This window comes from Zootoca vivipara, chromosome Z1 (assembly GCF_965207765.1).
Source record: "Zootoca vivipara chromosome Z1, rZooViv2.hap1.1, whole genome shotgun sequence".
Classification (NCBI taxonomy): Eukaryota; Metazoa; Chordata; class Lepidosauria; order Squamata; family Lacertidae; genus Zootoca; species Zootoca vivipara.
The window spans coordinates 47977679-48004778 of NC_142583.1; the positions used below are offsets into that span (position 1 = coordinate 47977679).

Genomic DNA, 27100 nt, shown 5'->3' on the forward strand with positions numbered 1-27100 from the left:
TCCACACATGTTTATGTGGAAGTACCGGTAAGTCCAATGGGACTTAAGCCAATGTAAGTGTGAATAGGGTTTCAGTCTTAAGTTACTTGTGTTTATGCAAATTGACTGCTACCAGATATCCCCTTCACTTTTACATGGGTTATAATTTCATTTATAACTCAGCTTTCCATTGTGGAACTCAAGCTGATGCAAATAGGGCTCCCAGGTGATCTCCCACTGAGACACTGACCAGAGCCAGATTTGGTTAGGCTGCTGCATCATGTCCCTTCAGACAATGCCATGATGCCCTGTAAGTAAAGCTGGGAGAGAGGGAAGGCTGGACAGCAGTCTTGCATACTCAGAAGAATTTGCCAAAAGGTTTGGAGAAATTAACCCTCCTCCTGCCTGTTCCCCAAACCCAGGTGGACACAGTGAAGGCTGCTTATGCACATTAAACTTAAGTTGTTAGGGGGTCTGCCTGATAGCACAGGGCAAGCACTCTCTGACTCCAGTGTCCCCCAGGAATCAGATCATGTAAACTTCAAGTGTATGACAGAATGTCTCCTGTTGTTTAAAGTGCCAGTTGAAAGGCGATCTGAGTGTTTTCCAAGCCAATTTCTTCCAAAATTATTTAAACTGGAAGGCTGACTCCAACCTTGCAGTTTGTATGCTTGAAAAGTGGGAAGGAATTTACACCCAATGGGCCAGGCTTTCCTCCTCTGCATTGACAACCAGTTGGAGCTCCTCTGCTCAAAGAGGGATCTTTTTGTTCATCTGCACAACATTGCTTTCAATGGGGTGTGCACTCTAGACGCACATCCAAATGTACACCCTTATGTGGAAACACACTTGGACCACATCAAAATGCTCATCCCAGTTGTAAGCACCACTTACAGCTCTAACATGCATCCACCTTAATCCTGCAGATCTTGAGCCAACAAAGATTCAGCATAGGGAAATGTGCAAGCTGGGGGAAAATGAAAGGATAAATGAAAAGGTTCTTCTGTTAGCCCTGCCTTTCTTCTCTCTTTCTCCACTCCCTTGAATTGTTTTATGGGTCCACACTAAAGAGGGTGTAACAACACGTAAGTACATAAGAAGGACCTGCTACAGCAGGCCAGTGGCCTATCTAGTCTGGCATCCTGTTCCCATAGGCATCTAGATGGCCCCTGTGAGAAGTCTGCAAACAGAACCCAAGCGCAAGAGAACTCTTCCCTCCTATGGTTTCTGACAGTTGGCATTGAGGACGGCATAATTACCTGGCAAGGGACAAACCATGATCACAAATGTGGTTTTCCCAAGGTGAGGCTCATCCACTGCACTCTAAGGGCTTATCCAAACTAACCTTTCCTCCACCCTTTCCGGGCAGGGTCCATGCTTTAAGGCTGCATGTCCAAGTAGCCTCCCCCCCTTTTTATTTTTTTGCTGTGGAGCATCCCCCATGAAAACTTGCTCTTTAAAGCTCAGTGGACCAAACTGCAATCCACGGAAAACCTGAATTGATGCTTGTTCCGATTGAGTGCTAAAGGGTAGGTTTTCATGGGGAAAGCTCCAGGGAAATGAAATGAAATGCTTGGACACAGGCCTTTTAAGTGTGTGTGTGGGGGGGGCAAATGTAGGTGTAGATAACCCCTTAAATTTGTTAATCCCAGTGATTTCTCCAAATGTGGGAAACTCAGCTGCCTAATTTGTGGTCCAGCAGGGTTATTCATCTGTATCACATACAGGAGCTATGATGTCTTCCAAATATACAGGTGTACCTTCATTTTTCAAAATACATATGAGACGGTGTCTAAATTTATCCATTTTTAAAGAAAATGTAATTTTTGTAGTGAAGTATATTAATATACAAATCCTTTGGATGTATAATGTATTGACTGTAGTAAATGTCAAACTAAGTTGGATCTCATTTTCAATAAGTCTCCCAGGTAGTTTCATAAGCAGGCGATGGGGTGAAAAATTACATTAATAAAAAGAATCTATCAGAAATAGTGCAACAGATGTACTGATATATGCGGTTTCATCACCACTAAGGTTAAACTGTTCTTATTTTAGTAATATACTGTTCATATATCTGACAGATACCTTGTCATTTGAAGCTCTCCTTGCCTTTCTTCAGCATAATCATTTACAAAGTTTTCGAGATACTAAAGATGAGAGATGTTTATTTATACGGCTGGGCAATTTAGCTTGCAGTCACCAGCAACTACATTTTCATGCTACAGTTTACTTTAGAGCAGAGGTGGCCAATCTCTTGCACTCCACAAGTAAAATCCAAGGTAAGATTCACAGTCCTGCCCCCATTCCTTGGTTTCACTTTGTTGTTGACACTGCAGTACAGAAAGGTGGGGAAGGTGTGTTGGCCAGGCTCATAATTTGCAGCCAAATCTCCTGAACCTGTCTAGGAGTGTTCCCCCACTTGCCCTCACAGTCAGAGGCAGTATCATTCTAAATACCAGTTCCTGGAAACTGCTCGAGAGGAGAGTGTTGTTGTGCTCAAGAATGACTTGTGGGCTTTCCATGGGCATCTGGTTTGATGCTGTGAGATCAAGATGCTGTACTAGATGGGCTACTGGCCTGATCCAGTAGTGCTGTTCTTATATATCACTTGCAGCACCTACTACATACTCTTGTTTTGCTAGATCAAGCCCCATTTCACACAGAAACCCACGAATGAAGCTCCATTTAGTTAGTAAGAAGCTTCTGAGTGACTGTTGTAGCTAGTAGTTCTGATAGCTAGGCTCACTCATCTTTCCTCTTGCAGCACCTGGCTTCTTTTTGGACTTAGAGCATCAGAGAAGAACAAGGACATAGCTGCTTAATGAGACTTGCTTGCTTGTTGCTTCTTATCCAAAAAGATGCCGGTTGATGTCAGAGGGAGGATCTCAGTGGGAGGCACTGAGAGAAGGTTGGAAATGAGTTCTTTGACATTACAGTGTTCCTTGGTACGGTAGCTACTGCAACAAATAACTGCTACAGTCATCTTGAGGCTTACTTCCATATGGAGCCCTTTTCATCAGCTTCTCTGTGAGCCAGTTCTTCAAGACTATTCAGAGTCCATCAGGAGCAGACCAGCTGTATATTTCGTCAGTCTGGCTGTGTTCCATGGCATTACATTTATTTGTGGTAAGCACTGTCATGCTAGGTGTAAACATTTCTTCCACAACAGTCTTGTAGCATGAAGAATGAAGCACTACTCCATATGCATCTTGATATAAACATGTGGATAGATCCATGCTTGAACATATTCTTGAAGACTAACATGCTATTTCCCAGGGTCCTTTAGGAAGCAAGAATGTGGTTTTGTATTGGAACATATTCTATATTTAGTTATTATTTAATTTCATTTATGAACCTCTTCCTGTGTACCACTCTTTATGAATCTCTTCCTGTGTACCAAGGTACCACTATATAAATAAAATGGTTAAAGCAATTACATCTTAAAGTCATGTACAATACAACAAAAACAAACACAAAACAATTATACAGTGGTATCTTGGTTTATGAACTTTATCTGTTCCGGAAATCCGTTTGTAAACCAAAGCATTCTTAAACCAAGGTGTGCTTTCCCATAGCAGTGGGGGACTCAATTTACAAATGGAACACACTCAACAGGAAGTGAAACATGTTCTTATTCCAAGGCAAAGTTCACAAACCAAAGCACCTACTTCCGGGTTTGCAGCGTTCTTAATCCAAGTTGTTCATAAACTAAGTTGTTCTTAAACCAAGGTACCACTGTATAAATAAAATGGTTAAAACAATTACATATAAAACAATTAAGCAGCAACTATTAAATAAATAAGATCAATTTCAAATCCAATACAGATACTGACTAGGACAACAATCTCTACTTAGAAGGCTTGTTGAAAGAGGAAAGTCTTCAATAATCACCTAAAGCGGCATATAGATGGTGCTTGTCTGATATATAATGGGAGGGAGTTCCAATGGGTAGGTGCTGCTACACTAAACACTTGATTTTGACATAGTGGGAAAATGGCATCTGCAGGATTGGATGAATATATTGGAGATGAGTTGATCTTTTAGGTATGCTGGTCCCAAGCAGTTTAGTGCTTTAAGCAGCATTTCCAGCACCTTCAACTTAGCCCAGTAGCTAGTTGGCAGCTGTGATGGGTATATATTTGATACAGATATGCATATACTACAGATTAATTATCTATAGTAAACTAGTAAAATTTTGTCAGAAAGAAACCAGGCCACACATCACATGAAAAATAAACTATGGTTTAAACCATGGGTGGCTAGCCCTCAGTTGAGGGGCCCGATTCAGCCCAACAAGCAAATTTTTCTGAATGTCCTGCCTCCCCCCAGGCACCACCAATTTTGGTGGCAGCATAAAGAAAAGAAAATACAGTGGTACCTCGAGTTACAGACGCTTCAGGTTACAGACGCTTCAGGTTACAGTCTCCGCTAACCTGGAAGTAGTACCTCGGGTTAAGAACTTTGCTTTAGGATGAGAACAGAAATCGCGTGGCGGTGGCGGGGTGGCAGCGGGAGGCCCCATTAGCTAAAGTGGTACCTCGGGTTAAGAACAGTTTCAGGTTAAGAACGGACCTCCAGAACAAATTAAGTTCTTAACCTGAGGTACCACTGTAATGTGAACACAGTACTGGGGTGAGTGGAGGCCAGTGCCCTGACGGAGATGTCAGTTTCCCCCTACCTCATCATCAGTTTGACTGTTTGATGAGTGGAGAGAGGGCAATAATCCTTCCTCCTCAGCTGATCAGCACAGGACACCTAATGGGGCTGGGGGTCGTGTGTGAGACTGTCTGCTTGTGTTTATCCTGTATAAATGTGAGAGCTGTGAGTGAGAGGTGGGCATGCTCACTGGGACCTTATGGTGAAGGGTGGGTGACAGATGATGATGTTGCTGATGCAGCCCCTGGAGGTTGACCAAAGGCCAAAAAAGTTAGCCACTCCTGGCTTAATGAGCTGCATGCTAGTGGCTCAAAGGTCACCTCTTATGTTCTGCTTCGCTCTAGAATGCTTTGGCATTGCAGGGTGGAAGCAACCCAGACGATGACTTCACATTACGTGTGAACATTATGGTTGTGGTTTGTTCACCACTCATGGTCTGTGTGAAGGAAACAAACTATGATTGCTGATTTACATGTAATATGAAACCATCTTCTTGTTTGTTTGCTCCATCTTGCACCAAAGCAAGGAGCAATGTAGGGACTTTTCAGCAGCATGCACCAGCATACTGCTTGTTTTCATTAAGCCATAGTTTATTTTTAATTATGGCTTAATGTGTCATGCAAACTGGCCAGGGCAGAATAAGAAAGAATAACCCCTGCAGCCTGGAATTTCCACCTTCATGTATTTACCCTGCAGTGCATAACAATAGAATGTAAGTGTTTTCCACTTGAGATCATCTAGGAATGTAAATGCATGTAATTTTAGATCTGTTACAAAATGGATTCTTGAATATAGTGTCATTCAAGCTAGAAGTTGCTGGATGAATGATAGATAACTCTGGAGGAATAATTCTACTTATTTATCTGTAATTCTGTAACTATGAAATGTGTTTATACTTTTTGGAAATACTTTCCGATCTCAAATTGAAGTTTTGGTAATGAAAGTGGCTAACATTAGCCTGTTAAAAGTAACAATAAAATGAAATGTACAGATTCTTTACAACAAAATAAATTTCTCAACTCTCAGTAGTCTGGTCTCAAAGGCCTGTCAAACAAACCTTTGCTGATCTTCTAAAAACCTAACAAAGTAGAATTATTTTCCCATTATTTCTCTAATCCAGAAATCGTTGAACAAATTTAAAAGAGTACAGGGTGAAGGCCAACTTAATAAGGAAGTATTTGTACTGTACTTCTTTTTCTGAAAGTGAGATGGCTCCTTGGGAGCCATTCTCATTATACCCCTACTTTAATTATTTCCAGCTCAATAGCACATGAGACAATTAGGTCACAAGCCATTGCATGTCTTTTATTTCCATGGAATCTTAGATCATCGATCAATGAGCTGTAGCACTGTGAAGGAACTATTGCAGACAAGTACACAGCCAATATATACATTGCTTTGGGACTTTCAGATTTCAGGAGCAATAAATGTATAGGAATTCAGAAACCCTCACTTGTGTGTGTGTGTGTGTGTGTGTGTGTGTGTGTGTGTGTTTGTGCTGGGGAAGTTGATGGATCTATATTGTATGCATAAAGGACATTGATTTTCAGCAGCAGTAGAAGAGGTCAGAATCAGCTGAGAGTTTCTTCTTGTCTGTCCTCTTTCATTTACGTTCTATGCTTGGTCTTGCCTCATGCGGAGCCCGTGACAAGTGTTAACCAAGTAAATCTCATCCATGCTAGTCTGAATTCCCCCTCCAGCTTGCACTGGAAAATGTAACACAATCTTCTCTAAAGGGTAACAGGAGGTATCAAATACTTCTGCTTGGGGCCATTCCAAAGGAGCTCTAATTGCCAGGCTGAATATAAACAGCGTGAACTGACTCTTGGTGACTTCAAGTTTAAAGGTTTGGGTGGAGTCCAGAGAAAGGCACATCAGAATCACCACTGAAATCACTGCAACTTAATTGACTGGAATCCAAAGCATGGCTGCTTAAAGCAAGGTCTTTCATTCTTTGAAGCAACTCCTTGTCCCAACACCCTATTGTAACTAAACTGAAATAGTGTAACTGAAATACAGTGGAACCTCGGTTTATGAATTTTCAGTTTATGAACGCCGCGGACCCATCTGGAACGGATTAATTCATTTTCCATTACTTTCAGTGGGAAAGTTTGCTTCAGTTTATGAACGCTTCAGTTTATGAACAGACTTCCGGAACCAATTACACACATGCTTCAGTTTATGAACACTTCAGTTTAAGTACTCCGCGGACCCGTCTGGAACGGATTAATCCACTTTCCATTACTTTCAATGGGAAAGTTTGCTTCAGTTTATGAACGCTTACTCCGCAGACCATCTGGAACGGATTAATTCACTTTCCATTACTTTCAATGGGAAAGTTCGCTTCAGTTTATGAACGCTTCAGTTTATGAACAGACTTCCGGAACCAATTGTTTTCATAAACCGAGGTACCACTGTACAGTGGTACCTCTGGTTACAAACGGTTCTGGTTACAAACACTTTGGGTTACGAACTCCGCTAACCTGCAAGTAGATGCTCCTGGTTGCAAACTATGCCCCAGGATGCAAAAAGAAATTGCGCACTGGAAGCCCCATTAGCGAAAGCACACCTCAGGATAAGAACGGTTTCAGCTTAGGAACAGACCTCTGGAACGAATTAAGTTCATAACCAGAGGTACCACTGTATAACATGTATTATTCTTTACCTGTTAACTCCTGCCTCCATTTCCTCATTATTTTCCCCTTGTATCTATTTGTTTAGTAAGCCTCTTGGGTGGTTTGTTAAGCCTATTCTATGTAAGGTGCCATGTGCTTCTATTATGCTATACAGTATAAAGTAAATAATAGGAATCAATTGCAAGGAACAATGTTTAGAATCAGGTTGTTAACTGAGTGCATCTGTTGGTCCCACTGAAATACTTTTGATTTTAGTGGGCTTAAACATGACTAAATTTCCTTACATTGCAACTAGAATGACTATTCCCTTTATTACAAGAGTGTGATATTAGTGAGGCAGGGAAAATGTGACCTTGTTCATTCTCCTTGACCTCTCAGTGGCTTTCAGTACCATCAGCCATGGTATCCTTCTGGAGTGGCTGCCTGAGTTGGGGGTGAGTAGCAGTGCTTTGTGGTGGTTCCATTCCTAGATGGATGGACATTTCCAAGGGGGTGATGCATGGAGAGTGTTTACTTTGGCCCTGTGGAACCTTCAATATGGGGTTTCTCAGGGCTTGATTTTATCCCTTATGCCAGAGCTTTCCAAACTTTTCATGTTGGTGACACAGTTTTTTAGACATGCATCATTTAGTTCCAGCAGTAGCAGGACCAGAAGACATCCAAAGCAGCTATCATGTCCTCTCAGGGAACCCTCATGCGCACCGTAGCCAGGGTTAACTTAGTGTTACATGTGAAACAACCCATATAATGTTCTGCATAGAACTGAATAGTTTGCATGGGGGTGTGGCTAGAACGTTTTGAAACTGCTTGTGGATTTAAGGGCTAGCTATCTCAGTATAACCTCAAATAATCTATGGATCTTGATTGTGTAAACAAGTCCTCAGGGCTAGGATAATGCAGTCAGGAATTTTTAGTGTGGCAATTGCATGGGATCCATATCTCTCCTTCTCTGACCTCAACTATGTGCTGTGGCATCTTCCTTTTCTTTTGATGAGGAACCTGCAATCCTTCAGATGCTGTTGGATTCCAGCTCTCATCAGCCTCATCCGGCATGGCCAATGATCAGAGAAGTGACAACAATATATGGAGGGGTTCAGCTTCCCTGTTCTGCACATAGTGAACATGGCAGTGGCCTGCCTTCTTGATGTGCTGTTTGTAGAGAAGAATGGTCAACGGTCCCTCTAGAAAAAAAGAGATCAGCCCACAGATCAATACTAAGCCTAGCTGAAGGTTATACTGAGGACTGTGGCTCTAATTAGGACAAATACGTTGGGACGCAGGTGGCGCTGTGGTCTAAACCACAGGGCCTAGGGCTTACTGTATTGTATATTGACTGATTGCAGCATACAGTAGTTAGTTGTGATCTTCTGGGGGGGGGTGCAGTATATTGTGTACTGGTAATGTGTGAAATGGGACCCAGGTGGCGCTGTGGGTTAAACCACTGAGCCTAGGGCTTTACTTCCTTTAAATTTAGCCAAAGCTCACATGGAATGCACTTCTGTCCAGGATAGAACATGCAACCTGTATTTATAGTGGCTGTTACAACAGTTACATAAATGCCCAATGATGATATATAAAATGCTTCAGCTTCGTTAAACAAGGTAACAAGTTTCTCATTTGTATAAACTATTTTCTCAGTTTTCCATATCTGCCATGCATGTGTTGCTTTTGCTACCCAACCATGGGGGTTGTTTTAAGGGTGGGGGTGTTTTCTTATTTCATTGCTAGACTTGAGGAAGTGCAGACCATAAATTCACATGAGCTTTGTGAAGTGGTGTTTGGTTGTGGTCAAGTATGAACAAATGCATTCTTTGGCCTGAAATAAACTCCTGGCATCTGTGTCATGTATAATATTATATGGGTCACTGAAAAAAGCTATGTAATCTATGTGATTGTTTTCTAATGCCTTTTAACATGATGGAATTAAATGAGAGGTAAAATACAGTATTCATCCCTGGCTATATTTTGTGGTGTGTGTATGTATGTTTTAATGCCTTTTTAAAAAAAGGAACTGCAAATTCTGTAAAGCTGATATTTCTGTGCCTATATAGACACTGAGCTTCCAAGGAAGAAATGGTATTGTCACCATTCATTTCATTTGTAGAGAATTAGTTAGTATATCAGGCTGGCTGTGATGCAACTTGGAAGTAACCTCTGTTACTCTGCTCTCTCATCGCTACCCTCTAGTATGCCTTGCAGCAAGTTTAGAAGTGGGGTTTGCCAAACACAAATTTCTTCACCATATTAATACATTCCATGTAGATTTCCATTGAAAGACTCTTTCAAGGTTGGTAAACAACAGCAAACACTTTTACAAATTTGCCTTAAACTTAACATACAATTCCAACACCAATCAAACACTACCCAAGTAAAGTAGTTTCTTGACTGAATATATCAAAGAATGCCAGTGGAGAACATTATGGAACTACCGTACTAGGATATAGATACCTTTAATACCAAAGTGATAAGAACACTGCATCTTTTCCTCCTCCTCCTTAATCTACTGCTATCTGTCTCCATGAGTAACTTTCCATGACCCCAAATACAGTCATACCTCGTGTTGCGTTCCACTCTTGTTACGGACTTTCTTGTTACTTCCGGGTTTGCAACCCGCGCATGTGCAGAAGCGATCTGCGCACTTTGTGTGCGCGCAGAAGTGTTCAATCACACTGCACACATGTGCAGAAGAGGCGCTCTAGTTGCGGACTTTTCCGGGTGCGAACGGCACCCCGAAACGGATTAAGTCCACAACTAGAGGTACCACTGTACAGCAAATGCTGCCTAGAAGGTTTTTCCTGTAGGATACAGGGTGCTTGTTTTTAAAATGGTTGCTGTTGACATTGCCAATATTTCATCTATGAGAAGGATTCTAACACAGAGACACACAGCTTATCATAATTTTTATTTTACTATGTAGGTTCTGTGAGACTTAAAGGTGGCAAAAATGAGTTTGAAGGCACAGTTGAAGTTTATCTGAACGGAATATGGGGAACGATCTGCAGCAATCATTGGGATGATACTGATGCATCAGTGATATGTCAACAGCTTGAACTTGGGTAAGTGCTATATAGCTCTTAATTCGCATTGGATTATAAATGGTGCCTCATTCCTACACATTGTAGGAGTAAAATGGAGGTCAGTTTCCAGTTGTCTGTATTAGTGGATGTCACAATTGCCTTAAATAATTTATTTACTAAAATTTGATGATTCTAGAGGCAATATTACTTTTATCTGGAAAGCAGGGACAGTTAAGAATATATGTAGTCAATGACTTCAGTAGAAAGCCAGTGGCTTTAGAAATCATTTAAATAACTAAGTAATCAAAACAAGAAAGTTATGAAAATTTCACTTTAATGTAAAAAAACAGCTTCCTGTGCTCTGGTTCTAGAAGGAAGATATAAAATTGGGATACTAGTTTTCTCAGGGCACTCTAAATTAAGGACACAATCTTTATTATAAATACTTTCTTTTTGAAAACAAAGCAAAACACTATTAATTGAATCCTCTTTTTTGTGGGAAATATGCCCTATATTTTTAAAACAAACAAACAATATTTTATATAGATGATTGAAAAACTCTGTGTTGCAGCTGTATAACGGAATACAGGATCAGACTCCCGATGGAGCATTTCAGAGTAATTGCCATTCTCCATCTTTTTTCTTTTTCTTTTTAATTCTCCAGCTGTATTGGTTTCAGAGAGAGCCTAGAAATCTGTGGTGTTCAGCTGCTGCCATCTCAAGATATGCTGAGTCTTCTTCAGAGCCCTGTAAATAGCAACTTGCCTTGTTTCTATGCCCTTGCCTCTGGTGTTCACATAGTCTCTCTCTCTCTCTCTCTCTCTCTCTCTCTCTCTCTCTCTCTCTCTCTCTCTCCACTCTATGCCAATGTTCTTCTTTTCAGCTTCATTTCAAACAGTTTTCTAAAAAGTGAAAGGTGATGCTTAAAGCAGGAACACTAAAAAACAGAAAAGGATTATTAGGTCTATGGAATCTGTATTGATGCTACAGTCCTGCATGCATTGCAGATTTTCTGCACAGAATACGAAATAGCATTAAATTAGCATATAGATTGTTGCAACTTTTTTCATGTCATAAACTGAAGTAAAATACCACATTAGTATATTTTGTTGGGAGCATGACAATCTATACTTGCATAGCCTACAATTACCTACATGGATATGATTCGCATGTAGGAAACCCATAATGTTTGGATATAAATGGTCCTCTATTATTCATGCACAAGTCCCAGTTTAATCAGTGGCACTGACCTGCGGATAACTTAGGGCGGAATTGCACAAAGATCATTGTATAACTTTGTATTTATGGTCTTGGGTGATTGCCTGTTGTGTCTCGTACAGTGGAACTGGTTCTCCCTAGAATAATTTGTAACACCAGTTCTTGCCTTGACATAGGAGGTAGTAGTTTTAGAATAAGAAGAGAATCTTATGACAAAGAAGACGATGAAATCTTGAGGTTGGATGAAAACACACACACGACTGAACACAAAAGAAGCATGTTAAGGACTGTTGTTCTGTTCAACTGGGATAGGCCAACACTTGCCCAGGCCCAACCTAGCCCAGATCCAGCCTCACTGTACTCTGTGAAATTCCTTGTTGATGAAACGAACAATTACAGTATGCTGTAAATATAAACTACTGGTATGCATTTGAATCATTCTCAACTTGGTTTGAGTTTATTGAACCATACATTGCTTTAGCATCTTCCTGAACCATGTGGAGAACTGCTTCTCACATGAAGGTCTACCCAGCGAGTTGCATTATAAGTGGGGTGGGGTGTGGGGAGGTGCTTTTCATATATGCTATGGAAAAAAACCCCACAGTTGAAGAATTGTCCTACATTGTGGGTCCAACGGTCAAGAAGCTAGTTACAGCATGTGCTGTAGAGGGATGTAGAGGGGCAGATGGGGCTCGTCAACCTGGGAAGGCTGGGGAAAAACACTGCTGCCTTGTGGGATATATTTGGGAGAAGAAAAGTCTAAGGAATAAACCCTACACAAATCCAGAGTGGAGTCCCTAAGACGGTTGGATGGCACCTTGTTTACCTCCTTCCGGCAACTCATACAGGCAAGCTGGGGCCAAATGTATTGCTCTGCTTTCCTCTGGACCACATCAGCAAGGCTGAGAGCGGAGTCTTGTCATCCAGGTAGCTCAGGACCTCCATGCACACTGCCAAGGCTTGCACCCTGGGAATGTTACTTCAGTGCTGCTAACACAGTGGTTTGACCTCAGCCCCATAGGTGCACTCCATTGTCTCTCGAGACAGACAGATGCCAACAAAAACGAATCAGGAGTACTGCTTAAAGCAAGCTCATTATTTAGTAAAATGGTAGGGAAATTTATATGAATAAACTTTAAGTCCACCCTTTCCCCTTTTATTATCCTTCTATGACAGACTGGAACATAAATTTTTAATTAATGTCATGTTTCAGGTTGGCATCAAAATAATGAAAAATCAGCAGGTTGCTATGGATACAATATAGAAGTGGTTAATTAACCATTTGCAACTTCAAGGGTGTTTTTCAGGAAATAATGAACACCTAAGTGAAGTTGCTGTATTCATCTGTTAATCCTACTGGGTTATTTACCTCTCCTCAATACATATTTAATCGTAAAATGATTTTTTTAAAGAGGGTGATGCTTGAATATGTGTATTTTTCTACTGAAAGCAACTCTGCTAAATTCAAGTTGTGACAAAGATTGGGGATGTTAAATGGCACAAAGCATGACAAGTACAATGCTGGATTTAATGCCGGGCAGAGCGCTGTGTGTTTGGAAGAGAATTCTAGGGCTGCTGTGGCTTGCTATAGCCAAGCTATGATTCCTGGCTAAGGTCATCTGTGCTTCTTATTAATCCTATCCCATACTGAATATTACAATGGTGTCACCAGTAGTGGTACTGCTAGGGCAGAGGACAGGGAGGCAAACAGTAGGTGGAAGCAGAGTTTTGTCAGCATCTTCCTCCTTGTTAAGTTCTACAAAGGTAAACCTGAGACCATTGAGGAATCTGACAGCCAAGTCCACCTTTGGACTGGTTGTGCATAAGGAAGCAGGCTAGCTTAGGCTGAGGTTGGTGGGGAAGTGTCCCATTTGCCCTCATGGAGCAGTTTCCATTGCCTGTTGGCTTGATTGTTCTTTTGTGTTATGGCCCTTTTTAAAAAAAACAAGCTTTATTGGGTTTGCTTAGAATACAATGTGATGTTAACTAGAGATTATTCTCCTCTTCTTAAAAGAGTGGCCAGTTTGAACTGACTCTGAGCTGTTTTGTAATGTCTAATATTAATCTGCACATGCCAAACCAATTTATACAGATATGTGGATTAGATGAGATCAAAGTCCTGCCCATCTGGAGGTTGCAATTTTGCTTATGGTTTTAGCTGTGTGTTACGTGCAGTTTCTCTATCTGGTTTTCATATAAAAAGGTCTTTGCTCCCAGATTTCTCAAGGTATGAGCGATACAAGCTGCCAGCGAGTCTGCTTGAATTATCTGTTTGATATTAGGATGGTTTCAAAATGAGTAACTAATTTCCATATGAAAATGGAACACATGTATGGGCTCTCCTAGGCTGCTACCTTCACCCAAGTGTGAATACCTGGTTCAATGTATGGAGAAGGCTGAAGAAGAGATGCTGCTTCACGTACATTCATCTAGAACAGGCATTCCCAAACTGCGGCCCTCCAGATGTTTTGGCCTACAACTCCCATGATCCCTAGCTAACAGGACCAGTGGTAGGGGAAGATGGGAATTGTAGTCCAAAACATATGGAGGGCCGAAGTTTGGGGATGTCTGGTCTAGAACCCTATAGCTGACTACTTGCCTAAAGAGCTCTTGAAACTAGAGCTCATATGCTGTGCTTCAGTTTATAGGGCTTACCAGTGGCTTCTAGAATTCTCTATAGCATGATCCAGTGCAGTGTGCTACTGCATTGCACTACAGTGCACTAGTAGTATTTTAAGAGTGCTCCCAGCGAACCTTCAAGCTGTTTTTAAATTTCATGTACATTTAAAAGAGACAGCTTGGGGGATTGGCATGAAAGTTGCCTGTGGGGAAAGTTGCTGAAGAAATAGTCTGTCTCTATTGGCAGCTCATGTGAGAATTTTAAAAGCAATATTGGAGTTCACTGCGGATAAGGGAATATTTAAAATAACCTTCTCTTCACTCTTCATGAAACATCTCAGAGTGATGAATCATAAAAACATCATAAAGCATCAATAAAAATATATAAAAACAATTTCAAATCCAGTACACGTGCATATACATAATACCCACCGAAAGGCTTAGTTGTGCCTCAGAAACTGCAGTGAAGCATGTGCTATTTAATTTGGAATAGTACATTAACAAGGGTTTTCTAGTTATCTCATTTGCCTTCCTCATTGCCTATGCTTTTCCCACAGGGAGAGAGGCACAGCGAAGCACACCCCATTTTCTGGACCGGGCCTTATCCCTGTTTACTGGAGTGATGTACATTGCCATGGCGATGAAGAAAACATCTTACTTTGTGAAAAAAGTGTCTGGCAGGATGGAATGTGTCCTCAAAATATGGCAGCTGCTGTTGCATGTGGCTTTTCCCATGGTAAAAGACAAGTACACATACATAATTTGGTTTTGCGTTATGTAAACAGCATTGCTGTCTTCAGAGACGATTTAGTTTAAAATAGCCTTGTTGAGAACAGTTGGTGGTAAAGTAGTTAAGGGTGTGCTAAATAATAGTGTCATTATTCTCCTCCAAGTCGTATTTAATTGAGGCCTAAATACCTTTTGAACTAGCTGGAATTATTCCACAATGGAGATTTTGAAGTCAGTATCTCAACATTAATGCAGAAGGTTTTGTATTCAGGAATTAGGATAATAGTTTCAAGGACTCCTTTCTCTGTTCTTTGGTCCTTGATGGTTACCCTAGCCTTTTAAGGGACTCTTCAAAGGAATGATGGACATGTTGACAACAACATTCCCTTCTGGGGTTTTCTGGCAAGGCCAGTGATGGGCAGGGGCAGATTGGGCAGGACTGGACTCTACAGTGATTAGGTCCAGGGGCTAATGTTGGTGGCCCACTGTCTTTTCTTTTTCTCTTTTTCTCTCTGTCTCCCTTGGTACCTTCCACCAATTTTGCTCCTTCTTTCACCACCCACATGAAATTGGGCTGAGAACCACATAAGATTGGGCTGTGTACTGTCTGTGTCCCTATGGCTGCAGTTTGATCACCTGTGGTCTATGAAATGATTGCCCACCATCTTCCTGTCTGGGTCCTTCTACCTAAAGGTGTGTTGTGGTGTTTCAGGGCACTTGCCTGCACTCTTGGCTTCCTTAATACCTTTAAAGTTCTCTGAGCATCACTAAAGCAAAGACAAAATTAAGCTGACTGGCACAATTCATTCTCTCTTGAGATCTAGACAAAAGTAGTTCAAAGCAGGACCCTTAAAGGTGCCCGAGAATCAAACCTCAAAGCCTTTAAAAAAAGACAGGGGATTCCACATGGCACACAGCACTATTCATCAATGGAAGGTGGAACACTTATGAGGCTCACATTGCTGCTTGCAAGATGACATCATGTCTCCCTGAACAGCTGCCTGCACCTCCTTGGGAAGGCATGCCTCACCCTTTGAGAATTATGCCTCCAGAATACATTGTGTGCATATATGCGCTTGTCTAGGCCAGAAATACTTGCTGGTGTTGCAATTTGTCACCTTCTGAAGAAGTGCATTCTGTACTTTTTTCTCTTTCCAAATGATGCATCATGATTGATGATATTCAAACCATTCTGTTCCTCAGTGAGTTTGTCCAGCTAGAGGAATGTACAGTACTGATATCCTTAATTATGTTACTGTATAGGAACTGCACAGATATGCAGAATTTTTTTTTAGGGCTGCTTTATTCTTTGTCAGATCATCATATGAAGAGCCTCTGTGGCCTCTTTTTCCAGCCTCCAGTATATTTATATACAGTACAGGAGCAAAAATGTAATGCAGAAAATGATTGTTTCCTAAGGTACTGTATAGGGAAAAGAGAGCTTCTTGGATACAGTGGATTGAAAAAGTCACGTGAGCAGGGCTAGTCTGGGCTATGCTTAGAACTCTGCAGGTTAGTTCTTGCAACCACTTTACCTATGAGCGATTCTAACATTTCCTTAACTACAAGCAGGCCTTGTAGTCCCCTGGAGAAACAGTTACAAAATGGGTTGTATGTATATTCAACCAGCAACTATTTCCACAGGTCAGGAGCTCTTTTTCTAGTCACTGTCACCATGTGGATTACTTCAGCTGTATAAATGCACCTTTTGGCGTACATGGACATTGCTCTGTGTGAGTGTGTGCCAAATCATAGATTGGGGCTGCCTGCATGGCTCTGAACACAACAGTGTTGCAAATTGAAGTACAGTAACAACTCTCTCGAGTAAGACACAATTGTATGCAATCTTGTCCTTTGGCTTGTGCAACAGAACTTTCCCTTTCCTATGTTGTTGTTTAGTCGTTTAGTCGTGTCCGACTCTTCGTGACCCCATGGACCATAGCACGCCAGGCACTCCTGTCTTGCACTGCCTCCCGCAGTTTGGTCAAACTCATGTTCGTAGCTTCGAGAACACTGTCCAACCATCTCGTCCTCTGTTGTCCCCTTCTCCTAGTGCCCTCCATCTTTCCCAACATCAGGGTCTTTTCCAAGGATTCTTCTCTTCTCATGAGGTGGCCAAAGTATTGGAGCCTCAGCTTCACGATCTGTCCTTCCAGTGAGCACTCAGGGCTGATTTCCTTAAGAATGGATAGGTTTGATTTTCTTGTAGTCCATGGGACTCTCAAGAGTCTCCTCCAGCACCATAATTCAAAAGCATCAATTCTTTGGCGATCAGCCTTCTTGATGGTCCAGCTCTCACTTCCATACATCACTACTGGGAAAACCATAGCTTTAACTATACGGACCTTTGTAGGCAAGGTGATGTCTCTGCTTTTTAAGATGCTGTCTAGGTTTGTCATTGCTTTTCTCCCAAGAAGCAGGCGTCTTTTAATTTCATGACTGCTGTCACCATCTGCAGTGATCAAGGAGCCCAAGAAAGTAAAATCTCTCACTGCCTCCTGGCACTGGTCCCATCACCTCCCCTTTCCTATAGCCCCCAATACACTCTCAGAATTTGCTCTAGAGGTTTTTGGAGAACTCTCCCTTTAAGTTCTTGGGAATGCACAGACAGAAGAGAGGACAGGGGAAGTCCTGCTGTGCAAGTAGAACTTGGCTTTTGCAGCACTGGATAAAACTATAAGTTTTAAAATGAAACCCCAAATTTTAATCGCCAAATAATGCACATGGTCCAAAGTAACAGAATGTACATATGGAAGACCCTGGTTAATTTGTTGCAAACAGAGAAGGAAGCACAAGGGCTTTGTGCTTTCAATACTTCCAAATTTCCATTTTGACCATCACAGAGAAGAGCAACCTACGTGTGATTCAGTGATAACCATTGTTGAGAATGCTTCACAGAGGCAACTGGCTAGCCCCTGTTTGAAACGTAAGTTCCTTTATTGTTATTCAGTTATAACAAAGGACCACTACTGATTTCCTTCACATCTGTCGAGTTTAGGAGATGTGGAATTCTTAGTTTCTGTTTCTGCAGTTGAAATTTCTGCTTTAGAGCTGCAGGAATTATTAACACTCCAGGCATGCTGTTGCGTTATGGTGAGTGATCTGAAATGAGCCACAATATTACTAGGTTGTGTCTGTTCAAATTACAAAGCCTTTGTTGTCCATTTGGTAGCAGCTGATCACTAATAACTGGGAAACGAAAACTTCATTTCCCTCGCTTCCTTATGTGTTTCATTTCAGACCCTGATTTTATCCCAGTCCGACTGGTTGATGGAAGCAGTGCTTATGAAGGAAGAGTAGAAGTGTATCATGCTGGTCACTGGGGAACCATCTGCGATGACCAGTGGGATGATGCGGACGCTGAGGTAGTCTGCAGGCAGCTTGGCCTTGGGTTAGTTTCTCCACCCCAGTATATTGTATTCAGTTGAAAAAGAAAGCTAATCAATGCCAATGAACTGAGATGCAAAAGCAAAAAGTCAAATGCCTGCACCATGGTTTGAAATGGATCTGATACTTAGGACGGCTGAACAAGCAGCACCACTTGAGCCAAAATAGGGTCTTTTGACCACCTCAGGGTATAACTAAAAGTTGCTGATCATATATAGACCCGAAGCTAAAAGGGCAATCTCATGTTTTGTACTCCTTCTCTCCCATGCAACTTGTAGGGATAGTCCATGTGTGGTGTGGTGCCACAGATGTCACTTGCAGGATCATCCTTGCCATCATTAAGGGCAACGATGTCACACCATGTATTGAGTATCCACATACCACCTAGGAAAAATCAGTAGCCCAGTGTGACTTATTTGCACTGCACTTCTCAGATTTGTTCCGCCATGTTCATGTTGGCTGTAGGTTGTATATTGGAACTAATCAGTGGAATTCACACATGAGGATAGATTTGAACTCATGCCTGAGAGTTGCACGGGGAGCAGCCCCCTTGTGCTCAATAGAGCTCCTGAGGCCATTTTTTAAACACTGCCCCCACTTCTGATGTTCAGCATGTTGCTCATGATATTGGGAATCTTTGGTTTCCAGGATGGAGTGAGAATTGCATCTGTGTTGACGAGAATAGAGACAAAGTTTTATGCACATGCAGCACCACTCTTTTGAGCCCAGTTTATTGGCAATTTGTAATTTCAAACACATGCAGCATGCTAAAGTGGAATTACATTTACCTTACTTTGAGGTTGACTAGCTTGCCTCTGTCCCATGAGTTTAGTAAATTATAGTTGCCATTAAATATTCCCTATCCATATGTTTTTATGGGAGCCTAAGGACTAGTGAGCTCAAGAAGATGCCTTAGCAGGTAGGCTCATCATTCCTAGACTGAAATTTACCATGAGAGGAAATATATAGTGGCCGGGGGTGGACGGGCTACGAAGAGACGCCAAGCTCTGTGTGTATGTATATTGTCTCAGTTAATCCAGCTGGAAATGTTCTGCAAATTATAAAATAAAGCCTCTTGGCAATGACCTTCCTATCCTCTCACAGCTTTCACTTGGCATTACTGTGCAATAAAACCCACCAGGATTAGTTTGCCAGTGACAAGAAGGGAATACTGCTCATCTAATTAAATACTTTCTGTATGCTAACCCCTCCCCGTTATAGCATATGGATTTCCAGCCTGTGAGGCACTGCATAAGTATATTTTCAGCAGAGCATGTAGAATATCCAAAGTTAGTCATACTCAGAATGCACCTATTGTAACAAGTGGAGATTAAGTCCTTTTTATATCATTGGGTCTCCTCTGACTTAGTTGGACATCATCACACATCTTTGGTATATTTTTTCTTCATTCCACTAATATAATGATTATTTAAATGAAATGTTTTTGAAATGTTGGTGTTACTGTGTGTTTTTGATCTGCATTGTTTTACTGTTTTGTAAAAAATGTAAGCTGCTTTGGGCACATTTTAATATCCATGGAAAAGTGAAATATAATTTAGAAATGAAAAGGGATGCAGTGCTATTCCTTTAGCAATGTAAGTCCCCCTGAAGCAAATAAGCTCCTTTTGGTAACCACTGACATTAGTGGTGGCTTTCTTCCTACTGCAAATAGGAGATTTGGGGGAGCAGTTTTCAGCAGGACCACAGCAGGGGAGGAAACACCTAAAGCAGGCATGTCCAAAGTCCGTTTCGGGGGCCTAATCTGGCCTATGGGTTTATTTAATCCGGTCCCCATGGCAGTATATAAATCCTAAAAAAAAGCTCAACAACTTCAATCCTAAAAAAGCTCAACAACTTTGGTAAAATTGTAAAAAAGCTCAACAACTTCAATCCTAAAAATCCTCACACATGTTCACTTCAACAAATCCAGCCCTCTTTGAGAAAAGTTTGGGCACCCCTGGCCTAAAGTACCTCTTTCTGTTTGATCCAGTATCACCCCCTGTAGCTGCGTTTTTTGTCTAGTTTGGCATTTTGTTTCATATTTTCTGGCAGGTGGCAAAAGGATCATATGTTTTGCTCAGTGATTCATAAACTCTTCAGGTGTGGCATTGAGGGTTGTTTCCTTGATGACCAAAAGAGGCAAACCCCCCCCCCAAAAAAAACCTGTTGAGAAAACAGTCTGATGTATTTGCTTTAAATTGTAAGAAACAAGAGCCTTTCTCCCAAAACCAGAATCTATTATCATTATGTTAATTTATCTTTGTACATCACTATGAGACATTTTAAGTTTTTATTATTGATGTTTTTGTTACAACAGGAAGTACATTCTTTCTTGCTGAATTATCTAATTCATCTCTGTTTTGCTGATCCTGTTCCCTTAATCTAGCACCAGCCCTTGTGTCTGCCAGGTCCTCTGAGTTTACGATACTCACTTCTGATAATCTCAACCTGCTTTAGGCTGTGGGCGAAGGAGACAGCCAGATGTCTTATAAACAGATTGAAAAACCGCAGCATATTTTTATGAGTCATGAAGGACATTAAGATAGAAGTTTTTGGGAAAGTAATCTAAAAAGAAACCATGGTGTGCAAATCACTGTTATGTTTAAGGCTGGATTTTTTCAACTATAGATGTCATAAATGAGTGTCTGGCCTTTTATATACAAAATGAGCTTTGCTTTGTACTTCCCTGTTTTCTTTACACATGACCATGTTTTTCCTGCTTTTATTAGCTGTTTGTTTCATTTTGGAAAAAAGAAGAAGCAAAAATAGTCTTATTTTTGTCTTCTCCATACAGTTGACTAAACTAAAGAAGAACATGGGGTGGAAATTAGAACCACTCTAATTTCCCGATAAAAATATACACATTTAATGGGCAATGCAAAATCTATCAAAGGGTTCTTTTTAAGAAATAAGCATCTCAAGTAACCACTCTGTTCATCTACTTGGATCAATATTGCTTTGGATTGTAGCATGTGTACCAAAGCAATACAAACCATTTCAGTAACTAATTTAGAGGCACTTCCTGACCATTTGCCATCATTGATTCTCTGTTTGTTCATGTTTGTGCAGGGGGATTGCCAAGGCATGGAGCCTGGCTTATTTTGGAGAAGGCTCAGGTCCTGTGCTGTTGGATGAAGTGCGTTGTACAGGAAACGAGCTGTCTATAGAACAGTGTCTAAAGAGTTCATGGCAAGAACACAACTGTGGCCACAAAGAAGATGCAGGAGTTTCCTGCACTCCTCTAACAGGTAGGCAACAAAGGTTGCTGAAGTCTTAGAAGTCTATAGATTTTGGGTCAAGACGCAGTGAAGCCATGGGACGTGGGGCCAAGTCAGGGTGACATTTCAATGTATATAGTACAACCATTTTGGGATTAAATTATGAAATTGGATAAGAGCAACAATAGGAAATGTGCCAGGATTAGGCCCCTCTCCCCTTTTACTTTCTTATTAAACCTTGCAAATTACTAGTGTCTAGCTGTTGCAGCATATTTTATAGCACAGATTCTTCCCCCCCCCAAAAAGTTGCCTCTTAAACATTGCTGGCTCTTATTTTTAATGCTACAGATGGTGCCATCAGACTGGCAGGTGGGAAAGTCAGTCATGAGGGACGTCTGGAGGTGCTTTACAACGGACAGTGGGGCACCATCTGTGATGATGGGTGGACTGAACTGAACACACATGTGGTTTGCCGCCAGCTGGGCTTTAAGTAAGGTCAATTTATGTGAGGAGGTTAATTACTTTGCAGATCACTGCTGATAATTTTCTGCAAAATGCTATTGTCCAGAATTTCACAGGTGCCTACTTAACTTCACTGTTATGTCCTAATCATTTATCAGCAGTAAAACGTTATTGAAAAAAATCAACTAGGATTTTTAAAAAAATGATTAGATTAAGAATCTTAATTATCTTATTTTTGTAAAAAAATAAAAAATAAACCCGTTTCTTAGTTGTCTTTGGTTTGGGAAGGGGGTGCACTTTATCAATTGAATCAGTTTGCTACCAGTCTCTAGTTCAGCAATCCATGTCTGAAAACAGTCCTACTGGAACAAATGTTTAAATTGCCAACAGAGCAGGCAGGTGCCAATTTTTAAAATGGGAATTGAGATAATCTGGGCTGGTGCAGACGTAGCACTGGGCAGTGCTATGGTATTGTACACTCCTTCCCACAAATCTAACCTTTGTGGTGTGTGCATTTCAAAGTTTTATTTGCTGTATTAAGAAGGAACTCAGGTACATTGTAGTTGACTTAAAAGTGATTAGTCCTGAGAGGAAGAATTTACACTCCAGAAGGAACGAACATGGAAAGTGTGTGTACAAGGCTAAGCGGTCAGCAGGATTATATCTATAACAGCCTTTAGTGTCAGAGAATGAAATAGAGTTCTGCATATTGTGTCAAATGAGTGGTTAAATGCTCTGCTGAATCAGGGCCTTTATAAAGTAAATTATTCATGAATTTTTAGCAACAAGCTTTATTTAAAGGTGGTGGACACTGGACAATGTTACTCAAAATAAAATGGATGCTAATCGAAGTTGAACTTAATTGTGGTGTGTGCACTGGAACTGTTATTACATGAAATATTATTGTTTTTTATGTTGATCATATGTTGGACTACTGCAATGCATTCTACATGGGGCTACCTTTGAAGGTGACCCGGAAACTGCAATTAATCCAGAATGCAGCAGCTAGACTAGTGACTGGGAGTGGCCGCCGGGACCACATAACACCGGTCCTGAGAGATCTACACTGGCTCCCAGTACGTTTCCGAGCACAATTCAAAGTGTTGGTACTGACCTTTAAATCCCTAAATGGCCTTGGTCCTGTATACCTGAAGGAGCGTCTCCACCCCCACCATTCAGCCCGGACACTGAGATCCAGCGAGAAGTGAGGTTACAGGGAACCAGACAGAGGGCCTTCTCGGTAGTGACACCTGCCCTGTGGAACGCCCTCCCAGTAGATGTCAAGGCAATAAACAACTATTTTACATTTAGAAGGCAACTGAAGGCGGCCCTGTTTAGGGAAGTTTTTAATGTTTGATGCTGTACTGTTTTTAATATTCGGTTGGAAGCCGCCCAGAGTGGCTGGGGAAACCCAGCCAGATGGGCGGGCTATAAATAATAAATTATTATTATAATATTATTCAACGCCTCACTCACAATACAAATGCCAATCTATCCATGTGCAAACAGGAATGGGAAAAGTGTCTCAGAACACTACCCAGAAGAGAACATTGGACCCATCTGGCTGGATGATGTCAGCTGCTCAGGAAAGGAGTCTGCAATCCTCCAGTGTTCAAAGAGGGAATGGGGAAAGCATGATTGCAGCCACAAAGAGGATGTTGGGATAAGTTGCTATAGAGATAACGACAGCCACAGAGCATCACTGGGTAAGCTCCTCTTTGTAAAATGCAAGCTTGGATACAGAGAACCAAGGGAGCCCCAAGGTGCTTTAAATTTGTTGTTCTTAAGCACCAGTCCACCATGCCACATAGCAAACCTTTTGGGAAACTGAGACTGCTTCTGATATGGCATAGGGATCTGCTCTTTAAAGGCAAAAAGTCTGAACTTTTGCTGGGCATATTGGAGCCAGTCGGTAGCCCTTTGGATCTTGGCTACATTCTAACTAGATATAGATTATTAAACCTTCGTTTATCTTCTCTCTGACCTCAATGGCATATTCCCCATTATTTAGCGTGTTCAAGGTGAAATTAGCAATGCGTTGGCCATGTTGCATTGTGGCCCAGACCTAAACACCTGATTCAGTTCTTATAACTATTTGAGCTAATCAGAAGAAGATACAAAGCAGCTTTCACGATTGGAAACAGAGAATAGTTATACTGAGTATCCATTTTAAAAAAATTAAATCTGTTAAATTTAGAAAGACAAGGAAGAAAAGAGCTGCAAAAGCAATACATAATAATGTCTACCTAGTACAGGAACAAGCTATTTGTCATGTAAATACAGTAGAGGACGTTTTTAATCTGGTTACCATAGGCTTGTTCTGAAGCAGTTGAGTACTGGAGTAGCTGAGTTTTTAATTTCACGGAGAACTAAAGTATTTTTCTAGTGAAGCATATGCACAGCCCTTGGTATGGTTGTAATGGTGAACTCCACATACACAAGTGTGACATATAAATAGGCATGTGAATAAATTCCCCCCTTGGTGTGAGTTTTCGGACAACTTGCAGAGTGAAAATTGTAAAGTGAGAAGTGTCTGGGAAGGAACTATAGTCATTCCAAAGAACAAGGAGCTGAGATCTTTTTTCTGCCAAGGGTCAGTCTTCCACACAATGCAGGCAATTGATGGGCAGGTCCAGATCCTTGGAGTTTGCAGAATTGCATAGCTCTTGTGCACTCTCTCTGCCAGCCCATTCACCACTCCCTTTGCCACCCCTGCAATAGAGAGCAGAGCAAATGATTGGCAAGCAGAAGGTCCTAGGTTGAAACCTTGGCATTTCCAGTTATAGGATGTTGGATAGCCTGACTGGGAAAGACCCCATATCTGAGGCCTTGGATGCTGTCTATCACAAGAGACAGTACTGCGCAAATATGGACCAATGAAGAGAACTTCATATGTATAATATAGCTCAACAGCCAGCTACAGGTGTTTAAAGAACCTTGACTACCTAACCCCCAAGAATGGAAATGATTGATCTCATTTATCACCCCTGTTTATGAGGAAGAAAAATATAGGTTTCACCCTATGTTGGGAAATGGCAAACAGAGCCAAAGAACAGCATTTCAATGAGAAGTAAACATAGTAATGAAGATAAGGCAGCTTATAAGGAATTTATTTAAGAATTGCATCATGTCTTTCAACTTAACAAAGAGCTCTATTAAGCATATCTTGGTACCATTCCAACTTTATAACTTGAGGCATACTGTTAAACAAATCATAGTGTTTACAGCATTATTGAACTAGAGTTTCTTTCCATCTTGCACGCTTTGCTAAATGAATTTCCAGTCATATTATTACTCTTTCCCTCATCCCTTTTCATTGCTATTCTTTTACACTTCTTAATATTCCAAAGCTTTTATTACACCAGCAGTATAATGTAAATAGTATTTCTGTGTGGGTGAGACAATGAGAATGGGAACACTTAAACCCTGAATAGCTGGGGTTCAAATCATAGTGACCATTCACATAGACACTAAGTGAACATCTGGGCTGCTCTGTTCATGAAACTATGGAACTTAACCTGAGCTGGAAAGTGTCCAATATGGTTAAATACTGCCAGATGGCAAAATTCCCTTTGGATACCTGAAAATTGTATTAATTTAACAGTTGTGAATGAAACTTCCAAGTAGTAACAAGCTGGTTGAGAATAAAATCTGCTCCATTTTACAGCTAATATCCTGTGTTGCTGCCCAGGTAATATGAGTAAAGTCTGAACTGAAATTATATTCTTGTAGAGTAAGCATTTCTGGATGATGACAAAAATGAGGTGAAAATTTTGACATTCTGGATGCAGTCTTAAGCACTGATGTTGCGCAGCCTAATCAAATTTGAAAGAGGTTAGGCAAGGATCCTACAGAAGAACCACTCATATAAACAAATGTTACAGTAATTAGATTATTAACTGTTTTCTTATCTATTGTAATATATTTGGCTGGAATGAATCTCATAAACAGTAGAGTAATGGGGAAATCTGACAATGCGGCTAGATAAAAAATAAGCATTAAGACCTGATATTTGCAAATATTCTTAAGAACTTAAGAATTGCTTTGCTGGATCAGACCGAGGGCAAAACATACTGCTAAATGACTGGCATGCAAGCTGTATCTGGATCCCCCCCCCCCCGTAATTAGTTATGGCACAGGAACACAATTGCCAGCAGGAGGTTTCTCTTCCTTCTCAGCAACAATTGGAATGAAAATCTACCCTCACACCCCAGTGTAGCTTTGATGCTTGAAAAGCCTTCCATTGACATCAACAGCCTCATGGGAGGATGGCTGTTTTCTTCCTGGTTGAAGCCAGGGAGGGAAGGAATAAACCTTCTGCCTCCACATGCTGATAACAATTGGGCCTCCCCCAGGGTTGGCCCTCCAATGAGGCCTGGTGAGGCAGCTGCCTCAGATGGCAGGATCCCATGGATATTAGATCTTGATGTAGATCTTTGTTCACGGCTAGCCCACCCATGAGGCCAGGTGATGCAGCTGCCTCAGGCGGCAGGGTCCACTGGGGCAGCTGGTCCCAAGGTCAATATTTCTTCCCCTTTTGTTCCTCATGTAGATCTTTCCTTGCCCCTTCATCATGGGTGTGGTAAATGACATTTTGGGGTCTGCCGCAGGTGCCCCAATGTCTTGGACCCACCCTGGCTTCCCCACTCTTGTAATTGGTTAAGCCAGAAAACCCAAATGTAGTAGCATGTAAGCTATACTTTTAGCACAATGTGCATTTTGGCCCTAGGAGACGACCCATCTAGTTCAACAATCCATTTCCAAACAAAGTGCCAGCAAGCCCAGCCTTTCATCCGTGGGATTTATCGTGTGTAGGTGACGTGCAGGGTTGCTTCCAAATGAGTCATTTTAATGTGCCAAGGAAGTGCTATTAATGGATCCTTTCTTGTGTTGAAGCTGTTGTGTGACTTTTTCACCCTGTAGTCACTTTAGAACTTCAGCCACGATCACTGCACTGTGGCCAAGTGTAGTTAGAGCTGTGATCTGGGTGTGCAATGATGCAGAATGAGTTCTAGTCAGTCTGGATATACTCAGCCTGCATATGTTAAAATGTATATAATAAATTCAAAGGCAAGGATAGTATGACATTTGTTATGTTTGATTTCAATATGCAAGCAATTGTTAGTTTCATCTGTTCTTTCATCTGTTAATGCTCTGTTGAGCATTAGGAAAATGTAAT

At 41.2% G+C, this 27100-nt stretch overlaps 1 protein-coding gene across 3 annotated transcripts in view; it reads left to right on the top strand.

Moving 5' to 3' along the window:
* The window catches only part of PRSS12 (serine protease 12), a 51318-nt gene that overhangs the window by 2890 nt on the left and 21328 nt on the right, over positions 1 to 27100 (top strand). For 2 of the 3 annotated variants that reach the window (XM_088660381.1, XM_060278558.2), the window contains exons 2-7: positions 10189 to 10327; positions 14683 to 14861; positions 18095 to 18245; positions 21311 to 21489; positions 21808 to 21949; positions 23431 to 23627. In XM_088660381.1, the coding sequence (XP_088516507.1) occupies positions 10189 to 10327; positions 14683 to 14861; positions 18095 to 18245; positions 21311 to 21489; positions 21808 to 21949; positions 23431 to 23627 (987 nt within the window). The remainder of the gene's footprint in view (positions 1 to 10188; positions 10328 to 14682; positions 14862 to 18094; positions 18246 to 21310; positions 21490 to 21807; positions 21950 to 23430; positions 23628 to 27100) is intronic. The other variant, XM_088660380.1, reaches the window with a different exon arrangement.